At 41.4% G+C, this 11332-nt stretch overlaps 1 protein-coding gene across 3 annotated transcripts in view; it reads right to left on the bottom strand.

Annotated features, from left to right (window-relative positions):
- Positions 1 to 11332, bottom strand: part of CEP350 (centrosomal protein 350) — a 134671-nt gene that overhangs the window by 24238 nt on the left and 99101 nt on the right. For all 3 annotated transcript variants that reach the window (XM_074961052.1, XM_074961053.1, XM_074961051.1), the window contains 4 exons: positions 10562 to 10706; positions 2481 to 2641; positions 1793 to 1929; positions 650 to 732 (listed from right to left, as the gene is read on the bottom strand). In XM_074961052.1, coding sequence (XP_074817153.1) covers positions 650 to 732; positions 1793 to 1929; positions 2481 to 2641; positions 10562 to 10706 — 526 coding nt within the window. The remainder of the gene's footprint in view (positions 1 to 649; positions 733 to 1792; positions 1930 to 2480; positions 2642 to 10561; positions 10707 to 11332) is intronic.

The raw sequence follows: 11332 nt of genomic DNA, 5'->3' as shown, positions 1-11332 counted from the left end.
AGATTAATAGTAAACCACTGAAAAATATCTGAACATAAAAAGGAAATCTTTCATTGTTTTTGGCTTCTTCAAGGGCAGTGTTCTCAAATTATATGGCGCTGGGAAACACAAAAGGCAAAAAGAAAAACAGTTGTTATACTTTTGATGTTTCACATAAGTCTCAGCAAGGATAGAACCAAGTATCTGTGGTTCAGCACATTGTTTGCTTTTGCTGTCTCCTAAGTTGAAGTGATACAGCAAGAAGAAAAAGCCAAGATGCTATAATTTCTTCTTAGTTAAAATATTCTTCTAAAATTTACCATTTTCTTTCCACTATGTTTTGGCTGTTTATTATTAAAGTCTCTTAAAAGAAGAGACCTAAGATGCTTTACAGCTGAGGGGAGGAATAGTGAAATTTGTTCTTCAGAAGATTAATGTTAGAATCAAAACAAATGTAAATGTGAAAAAAATACAACTATAAAGAAAAAATGTGTACTATGCATTCAATTTTGACTTAACCACTCTCTCTCTAAATCCCTTCTCACCTTGAAGCAAACAGTGAGAGGTTATGAAAGAATGGATATTTTTCAAAACATGGTAAAGTAATAGAATTCTTCAAGATTTATGAAAGGATGCCTCCATCTGCAGCATTTATTTTCTAAATACATACCAACATGCTCTGCAATGGATTCCAAAGATACTCTGGACCGCTCCGACTCAGTCAGTGATTTCCAATTCTTGGTTGTCTCCGGCCTAGGGTTGAAAAGTCAATAAAGTGAACCACCAATGTTCCAGATGTTGGAATCGCTAGTCATAGTGTAAATGCAAACAGCAAATAATTACAGAATCATGTACCCCAATGCAAGAGTACATTAAAGGTGAGATGAATATAGAAAGTAATTATAAAGGTGTGTGTATGTATGCGTGGGATCGATACATTCTGGGGAGGGTTTCTTTCTAATAAAGATTAGCTTAAAGAAATATTACCCTCTGCAGTTGAGAGCATGTAAACCTACTACTGAGAGGCCAATGGGATTTTTTGTAGTATCTCTTGGGGTGGGAAACAGAACCACAAGGAGATACACCAAGAGGTGTAGTGGGCTAATGTACTGTTTACCTCTGAAACCCTGGGTTGTAAACTAGGTTTAAGTTATAAGTATGAATGGCTTCTACAGGGGGGACGGGGAGATGCCTGCACAGGGGGCCAGGAAGAGAACTGTCCAGGTTAGAAAGCCATCCATAATATTTGTCACAATTCCATACATGCAGGAGCTGCTGTTGCTCAGAAAAACCCTAGATTAGGACACCGGGATGAGGTAGGACAAGAATAGAATACACTGACACTGTGCATGGGAACTTTATACAATGCTTGTCTGTATGATGATGTGTCTGCTGACTGGGCTAGCATACGGCATCAACACACTGCCATTCTCCAGTGGCCTAGGGAGCTGTGGTCTTCAGGTTTACTCCCTGTGATTTTCCCCTATACCAATGGTTGCTGCACTTTCTGAGATATCAACTTCCTCCCTCCCCCCCAAATGCTACTGAGTGATCTCACACACACACCCCCTCCCTACATTCTAATACATGTTTTTGTTTAGTTTCAGATAGATTAAAGTTCTCCAAGTACATAATACTTGAGGAACAGAGAAGCTTGCACAGATTGTACTTTTCTTCCATGCTCATTTAGAAATATCTTCACACAACTACTTTATATTATAACCGTAGCATATTCTGGAAAAGGCATTTGTACAGTTAACCTAGAAAAATGCTAACAAGGTAATATTAAATTACAAAGAGAGTTCCAAGTTACCTATGGAGTGGGGGTGGCTTGATTTTAGGTTTTTCAGTAGATGAGGATGGAGTTTTAATTTGAGGCTTAGCTGTGGGTGATGCCTCCAGGTCTTGGCTCAGCTCTGCTTCAGTCTTCTTTATGAACTCATCATAAGACTGAGTGTGAAAAAGTTCAGATTGTTAATTTTCCAAATCACAACTTCTTGGAAGAATCAATCAGCAAACAGAAGTTATCAAATGAATAAAGCACATCCTTTCCTTTTAGAAGACTGCTCTCAAAGCAAGAAGTTTTCATGTGTGTATTGGACAAACAGCTCTTCAGTTGCGAGCGGCTGGAGTTTTAATATTTTATTGTTATAGACTCCAAGTGTCTGTCAACTCTGAGTCAATATACTACTTCAAAACAAAACAAAACACAAAACAAAACACAAAACAAAAACAAACTCCCCCCTCCCCCAACATCATGCGACTGGTGGATTAGTCTTTTATCCTGAAGAGGATTGTCCATCATATCAGTACCACATGGGCTACTGTAGAATTATTGGAAATATTTAAACCAGTACCAGAACGGTGGTGCTGCTGTCATAAAAAGGTGCATCAATAAGCACAAGAGAAAGGATTTCTTCAACAACTGACTGTAATATACCAATTTATACTATGCTAGCAGTTTGACTTGTTACTTAGCCCTTCTTCTAACTGTTCCTAACCTCTAGCTGTTTGATCAAACTGGCCTCCTGGGCTTTCAGCCTCTCCTTCTGCCTCTTCTTTTGTTCCTTTTTCAGCTGATAAACAACAGACTTCCTCTTCCGTAGCTCATCCTTTAAGGCCCTGATCCGGCCTTCAATGTCACTCTGGTCAGATGTAGTTTCTGAAAAAGGGAGTTTGGTTTTAATCCTCAAATAACCTCACACATTACAAGTATTTGAATTATTTCAAGTACAGAATCTTCAGTTAATGAATTTAAATTACATCACATAAAATATTAGTAAAATAATTTATTTTTAACATGTTCATATCATCTAAATAAAGACTTCTTAAGTCAGCATCTCTTATTTTAACAATATCACATCACATATGGTAAGGAAGAAAAACGCTACATCTGACCTTACTGAGTTTGTCAAAGACATGATGTATAAAATGGTTATGTTCCTAGTTATCTTGTACATCCTTAGAAAGCCAAAGTCACTTAACTTTGTGATTCCTACACTGAAAGAAGGCATTAGAGACACTGCTGAATAACCAAGATAGATAACTTTCAAACACAGCAGAAATTCTATGATACAAAAGGCACACAATTAAACAAAAGGTAAAAAGTGTAAAGTGCATGAACACCTTTCTGCCCTCATATAGCACATGTAATCTGAGAATCCCAAACCGCTTTACAAAGATGGGTATTCTTATACCTATTTTGCAGATAGAAAAACTGAGGTACAGGGCAGTTAAGTGAATTGCACTGGGTCAGCATGTCAGTGGCAGAACAGGAAGTAGATTTTAGGCCTCTTAATTCCCTGTCCCATAGTCTAACCTATAGTCTAGACCACACAGAACTGAGATGTTGAAAGTGCAGTCACTGTTAAATAAACAAAAACAATACATAGGTATTTTCTCCATTTAACTAAAGCATATTAGCCTACTCAATGACAAACTAAGGGCATGTCTGCACTTGGGGCTGAGGGTGTGATTCCCATCTTCAGGAGACGAACTCACACTAGCTTTCATTGAGCTAGCATGCTACAAACAGAAGGCAGGACAGGCTAGCTGTCCCAAGAATGTGCCTAGGGTTTTTCAGGGGCACATATTCAGAATGACTAGCCTGTCCTGCAGCTCATGCTGCTGCAGATACATTCTAGTTTTAGCTTGCTAGCTCGATGAAAGCCTGTGTGAGTTTGTCTCCTGAAGATGGGAATCACACCCCCAGCTCCAAGTGTAGACATACCCTTATGCTATGAAGGTGGCATAGAATAGACTGAATCTGATCTACAGAAGAATATCAGGATTGAAAATTAGCTCAATATTCAGAACTATGCTGTGTGTCTAGAATGCAAATGGTTAATTTATAGATAAGAGTGTTTCAAATATATATTTTAGATATAATAAGTATCTGAAAGTCATTGCCGCCTCTCCCTACTTACCAGTGTGTAAGTTCAGGCTTCTGTGTTTTGTTAAGGACATCACAGACACACACACAGCACAAGCATCCAGTAACTTTTACTCAGTTCTCATTCATTCAATTCAATGATCACTTGTCTGGATAAAGACTTAAGGATTTGTCATTAACTGCTTGTGATGTCAACTGCTGCAGAGGAAACAGTATTTTAATCTTACGTTTTTCAGTGTGACACTTCTTTTTAATGGTTTAAGAATGTATATATTTTTAAAATTTGTGTTTAAAAGCTTTTAAATTCACCTTAAACACCCTTATGCTACATGATGTATTATTTTAATGGAGAGTACTTCATTTGTAATAGTACGATCCAGAAGCAAGCTAGGTCTCTTGCAAGCTATAGATGGAGTACAGTAAGACCACCAGCTTTTAAATCTCCTGGACTAAACAAATTCACTAGGACTGGAGGATGACTAGTTAAGTTCAGTTAGAAAAAGAAGCAGTTTGATCATGGAAGTAATTAACTGTCAAACCCTCCTGTTTGACAACTTATTTCTGGGGTTCTCACACTTAAGCAAACAGAGAACCACATCTTTAGAGAGATTATCTCATGGGTCACCCGACATTCCATTCACAACTGCATGGACCACTTAAGCTCCTAGTCTCAATTTTGCAGACTACCTATTACGTCATTCATAACAACAATATATCCCTGTGGTGAATGTAGCCACTTCTCACTTGAACAAATATTTTCATTTTTCTTTAAAAAGGAAATCACATGGTTTCCTTTTGCAATTTCATTACCATTCGTTCTGTTCCTCTTCCCCTCCCCCAGGATTCCCTACTGTCTGGTCTTCCAGTCCTCCTGGTGGTCCTCTCCCTCTATTCTACTGAAAGTCATGCCCAGCTGCTTGATTCCCTTCTCAACAGTAGAGTCATCTCCACTAATATAACTGTTTTTGTATTTCTGTAACAACCAAGGCCCAAACAAGACTGTGTAAACTCATAGAAAGGCAGGGTCTTATTGTCTCAATGCTTCCTTGCGCATTCCCATCTGTCTGTATCTACCGGTTGTCTCTTGTTTTATACTTAGGCTTGGTCTACCCTATCTACTTATGTCAGTACAACTATGTGTGAATTTTCCACACCCCAGAGTGATGTAGTTATACCGACCTAACTCCTGGTGTAGACAGCACTATATCAACGGGAGAAACTCTCCCATCGACATAGGTAGCATCTTCTCTAAGTGCCACAGCAGTGCAGCTCCACTGTGCAGTTGCACCACAGCAGCGCTGTAAGTGTAGACAAGCCCTTAGGCTGTAAGCTCTTTGGAGCAAGAGTCTTTGTTCTGTGTCTGTATAGCACCTAGCACAATGGGGTCCTAGTCCATGACTGGCACTATCAAAATAGAAATAATAAATATTATTAATAGTTTTCAGTCTAATTTACAGTCCCCTTGGCAGTTCTCCCTGGTGGCTGAAAACTTCAGTCTCAGGGGCGCTCCTGTGTCCTCTCCTCCTTCTATGTAGCAGCAGCCCCTAGTAGAGGTAGCTTCTAGCCCAGAGGTGGGCAAACTACGGCCCGCGGGACTGTCCAGCCCGGCCCGTGAGCTCCTGGCCCAGGAGGCTAGCCCCTGGCCCCTCCCATGTTGTTCCCCTTCCCCCGCAGTCTCAGTGCGCTGCGCCGCCAGCACAATGCTCTGGGCGGCCAGGGAGGGGCAAGCTCCTGGGTCAGCGCAGCTGCAGAGCCCTGCCTGACCCGGTGCAGCTGCGCCACCAGCCACTGGTGCTCCAGGCAGCGCGGTAAGGAGGCAGGGAGCTGGGGGCTTGGATAGAGGGCAGGGGAGTTCGGGGGTGTTGGTCAGGAGGCGGGGGTGTGGATAGGGGTCGGGGCAGTCAGAGGGCTGGGAACAGGGTGATTGAATGGGGGCAGGGGTCCCGGGGGGGCAGTAAGGAAGGACGGGGGGGTTGGATGCGGCAGTGGGGGGCAGTCAGGGGCAGGGGTTCTGGGGGCAGACAGGGAGAAGGGGTGGTTGGATGTGGCAGGGGTCCCGGGGAGATGTCAGGAAGGAGGGGGAGGTTGGATGGGGTGGCGGGGGGCAGTCAGGGGCAGGGGGTCCAGGGGCAGTCAAGGAGAAGGGATGGTTAGATAGGGCAGGGGTCCGGGGGGGGCAGTCACAAAGGAGATGGGGGAGTTGGATGGGGCGTCAGGGAGTAGTTAGGGGTGGGAGGTCCAGCGGCAGTCAGAGGACAGGGGGGTTGGATGGGGCAGGAGTCCCAGGAAGGCCATCAGGGAGGGGGGTCAGATAGGGGGCGGGGGCCGGGCCATGCCTGGCTGTTTGGGGAGGCAGAGCCTCCCCTAACTGGCCCTCCATACAATTTCAGAAACATGATGAGGCCCTCAGGCCAAAAAGTTTGCCCGCCCCTGTTCTAGGCAGTTTTACAGGCACCCAAACCATTTGCTGCAATGAAGAGCATAGATGACTACAAAACCAGCTGAAATAAAGAAGAAAAGTCAGCAGCACCATGTGACCAGCTAGTTCTTCATGGCCCAATAGCAATTTGCACTTCAGTTCGATAACCAATGCCTCATTTCACCAAAAGACAGCAAAAGTAACTAGCAGCAAGGTATTTCACTGTCAGCAGCTAGTAAATGTGATCAGCAGCTGGATGCATTCCTTTTTCAGTAAAGTTTTATAGTTAAATATTTATGAAAGTGTTTTTAAACAAGTAGTGCACAAAATAGATATACGTGTTTGACAGGAAGAATGTGTTCTCTCCTCATAATCCGAGGTAGTGTACTTATTTTCCAGCAAGTGTCTTGATTATAATTAATTCCTCCTACTTAAGTGACAGTAACATCATGTTAATTAAGGCCCAAATTCAGTTTTTGTATAAAGCAAGTTTCTACAAAGCCTAACAAAGGAATCTCTTGCCACGACATTTGAAAAATGTTAATGAATTTTTTTTAAAAGAATAGCTTTCCTCTAAAGTGTTTTCAAGCATTGATAGCACAGATGAACCAGAAACTGATTATAAACAAACGCGAAACTGACTATTCTATTTTCATGGTTCAAGCTGACAAAAAAATGCAGAAGTGGAAACAAACAGCATAAATGGTGAGAAGTAAATTAATTTTTAAAAATTCTTTACTTATCTCAGACATCAGTTAAACCCGCAAATAAAACTGCAATATCTATTTTTAACTCGACAATGTCCTTTTAATGAACCAAGATCATTTTACATATGGTGCGGGAAAAAGGGTAACAATGCAGACCAACACTAGAATGCAGTGATACATCCCCAAATCCCTCCTCCAGTTGACATCAGTCTTAGTCTCTCCATCGTATTTTAAAATATCAAATACTTGAAAGTCTATTTATTTCAAAAGAGCTCATCATGATCACTGTTGGCACCCCATATTCATTATTTTTCAATTATTCATACTGATATGTTTATTTGGTTTTCTCTGTTTCAACTTTAAGATAATTTTATCAAGTTATTGCATGTTTTAATTATGTTACAGTGCCCTGAAGGTGGCACGCTATTAAAAATTAATCAGTGTGAATGTGTTTATTTTATGTATTCATTTTTATATCAAAATGGAAATCACTTGTCCTGACAAGTCCTGTTATTTTCTAGTGCACACAAAAGCTGTTATAAGAACATTATTAAGGCTGCAAAGGCAAGCACTGAAAAGCTAGGAAATGCCAGAATTAAGGTTGCCTATGCAACCTCAATTTGGCCCCTTTTTGCTTATCCTTTATGATACATGTTTAACTTACATGATTACATACTATTTTTCCATGTGACCCCCACCTCATTCAGTGTAGAGGATGGATCTGCTGTGGGGAGGGACTTGCTGTGGGGAAGTGCAGAGGACCCCTGCTGCATTTGCTGCAGAAGTTGGAAGGTCTGCAGTGAATGAGGCAGGGGATTGCAGAAAAAGAAGGGATGATCTCATGGTTAAAGGCAATTGAATGCTGGCCCAGAAAACTGAATTCTATCTCTGCCTCTCCCACAGAGTCCCTGTCTCATGTCAGGCAGATCACTTAAACCAAATCTCTCACAGGTGGTCAATAATTAGGTGTTCCTCATTTTCTGGGTGCCTAATGTGAGACCCTGGAGTTTGATCTGCAGAAGTGTTGAGTGCTCACAGCAGCAATTGAAGTCAATGAGAGCTGTGCTTTGAACACAGAAAGTGCTATGTAATGAAAAGTACTCTGAAAACCAGGTCCTAGGTACCTCAAAATGGGCACCCAAAATTAGTGGACACCTTTGACCTTACTGTCTGTGCCTCACTTCCCCATCTGTAAAATGGGGATAATACCACCTCCTCCTCACACAGGGAAGTTGAAAAATTACAATGTTTGTTAAGTACTCTGATACTATGTGATGAGTGCCACAGAAAAGTCCATTAAAGAATTAATAATTCTGTCTTCAGAGCAGGGTTTGAGTAGTGTGCAGCAAATGAGGCTTAAGGTGACACAATGCACAATGAAAATAAAATAAAATATTGAATAGCTGCTCATTACATGAGCACCATCCATCCTGTTCACTGGTGGAGGCAGGGGTCATGTGGAAAAAATAGTACATGATCATGTAATTAAAGACTGTATCATAATGAATACACATGAGGAAGACAAATTAAGAGTGCACAGGCAACATTAATTCTGGCTTTTCCTAGCTTCTGACTGCTTCACTGTGCAACCGTAATGTTCTTGCGTTTAGCTTTTGTGTGTGTAATCTCCTAGATTTTTAAAAGGCAAACTGAAAAACCGCAAATTCCATTCATACTGCCACTCACATAGGTCATCAGCAGGGCTGGAACCTTTAGATACACCACAGAAATCTCTTCCCTTTGAGCTAACAGAGTAACTGATAGCATCAGTAGGTTGTCATCCTCTATATGGACCAGCACTAGAGGGGGATGAAACAAACTTTGCCAGTGGGTTCCACAGGTACTACTGACAGCAGAGGAAAGGTGAGACTTAGGGATCTTGGGTTCCAGTCCAAGCTCTGGAAGGGAGCATGTCTAGTGGGCACAGATTCTTCTGTCCCTTCATACCTGTCTCAGTCCCATCTCTTTCCCACCCTAGCACCTTGTCCCAGTGCCATTCTCTTCACTTATCCAGTCACAGTCTTCAACTCTCAGGCTTCTCCTCCCAGTCCCAGTGTCCTTGCCCAGGCAGTCCTAGAATCCTTTCTGGATTCTCCATCCCAGTTCTCCCCCTCCAGACTCCTTGTCCAAGTCTTCCCCCACAAGCACCTTACTCCCAGTCCCATTTTACCATCAGTCCCAGTCCCCACGACCCTGACTCTCTTCCTCCCTCTACATCCCCATTAGCTTTCAATCCCAGTCTTCCTCCCTGGGCTCTTTGGCCTATCTCAGTGTCTCTCTCCAACCTCCTAGCTCCTTATAGCAGTCGTTTTACCCAGCCACTCCCAGTTCTCTTGCCTCAGAACTTTTGGAGATCCTAGCTGCTAAAATCTAGGAAGTCTCTATTGAGCATGTGTGAACTGATTTTTCCAAGGTTTGTAACTTGGCCAAATTTGGATGGATTTCCATAGGGAAGGCAAAAAGGCATATCCTTAACACAAAGGCAACCCCTCTGTCAAATTTCAAGTCCTTGCTCCAAAGCATGAGGTCACTCCGGCTTCTCGAAAAAGCGTGCCAGAATTTTTCTACATGGGCAAAACACTGTATTTTTCTCTAGCCTTGATTTCAGAAACACCCAAACCATTTTGGCTGAAATTTTCTAAGAAAATTCAGTCTGAAGCAGACATCCAGCATGGAAAATTGGAGCCCGAACGGTCAAAGTTTGTCAAAACTGCAAGCAACCAAACACACAGTCTTATAATGGAAAGTAACAGGCAACCTTAATAGGTTGGTATTACCAGCTCCACCTATAATATATATGCCAGGTGCTAACCTTTTTGCATTGGCGGTGTCCGACACTTTCTGCTGTTTGTATATAAGCGCACACACATTCTAAATTCAGGATTAATTTTAATGCAAGTCATTTGCTGTCAGGAAAAGGAGAAAATTGAAGCAAAATTCCCCCTTTTTTAAAAAAAAAACAATTCCTTTCTGGTAAAGGTTTCCAGGTAGAGCAACTAAGAGGATGATAAACTACATCCTACAGAGCAGATAAAGCACAGACATACAACCCCAGTGCAAGCTTCCCTACAATGAAGGTGGCATTCTTACACTCACAAACTGCAGAATGTCCCTGGGTGCAAATAACTAAGTCAAAGTATTCTTAACAGGGGTTCCCCAAGTCAGTAACATCGACTTCATTAAAAGTGAACTGGTGAAAAAAACAACATGTTTAAGATCTCATTCATATCAGTGGGTGTGCATGTTTAAATACACTTAAACTCAATATAGTTTAAAACAAAGGATCTGAAAGATCATTTCCTCCAACTTCTGAGACCAGATTTTCAGGCTCTGTATTTCTTCTAGAACAGTTAATGACATCACAGTTTAGGAAACTTTGTTCATTGCTGTACACTGAAGTGATCAACTTTAATATAAAACCCTCCTACAGAATCCTGAACTCAGCGCAATTTCAAATATTTTCAGTTTACTTAATTAGATTTATGAGTTAATTTACTGGGTTGCAAAAACACAGAGTATGAGAAATCAATTTAAACACAAGACAATGTATTCTTTCAATCTTACCTGACTGTGTCATGGATAAAGACTCATCAGACCAACTGTGGGATATTTGATGGGATTTCACAGGTAAACGCAGCTGCCCTCCAGTTCCGTGGCTTCCTTTGATGGAATCCTGCTTTGACATAGATGTACTGCTTTTGGAAGGAGACTATTCAAAGACGAAAGAAAAAATAAGTAACTACTTGTGAAGTTCAATTTAAAAGTATGAGATCACTGTCAACAGGAGTTAATTACAAGGAAGGAAAGTATTCTCTAGCCATAAATCTTTAGCAATAATAAATAGCTAGCTACCTATCCAGATACATTAACAAAAGCTTTATCCGTCTCAGTGTATTATGCATCAGAACAAAACTACCTAAAGTAGCAAAAGCAGACATTTATCTTGAACCTGGACCTCAGTAATTCTGGCTTACATGGTCTGGTTTATTGCTAAACAAGAAAACTTGTATGCTTCAGATTAGAATATTTTTAATGTATTTGTTGGTGCAACCACACTTTCATAAAAACTGCTGCCAAATATACCTGCTAAACTGAAAGGACACGTCTCAATATCAGGAAGTGCAAGGCATTACCCTACATCAACCACCACAACACGGGCTCAACTTCCAGCCAGGCAAAACTTCTCTTAAGGGCAGATTCTCTGCCAGATATCTGTTTACAGCATTAACAGTATGCTTGCCATAGCCATTTTACCCAGACAGAATACAACCTTTGGCACATTAGATGTTACACTGCACTATCTCTTCAGCGGCACGTTCTAAATGGACTTTCCCA

The sequence above is a fragment of the Natator depressus genome, chromosome 8, assembly GCF_965152275.1.
Source record: "Natator depressus isolate rNatDep1 chromosome 8, rNatDep2.hap1, whole genome shotgun sequence".
NCBI lineage: Eukaryota > Metazoa > Chordata > Testudines > Cheloniidae > Natator > Natator depressus.
The sequence above is the reverse complement of the archived record's forward strand: the minus strand, read 5'-3'. Positions and strand labels throughout refer to the sequence as shown.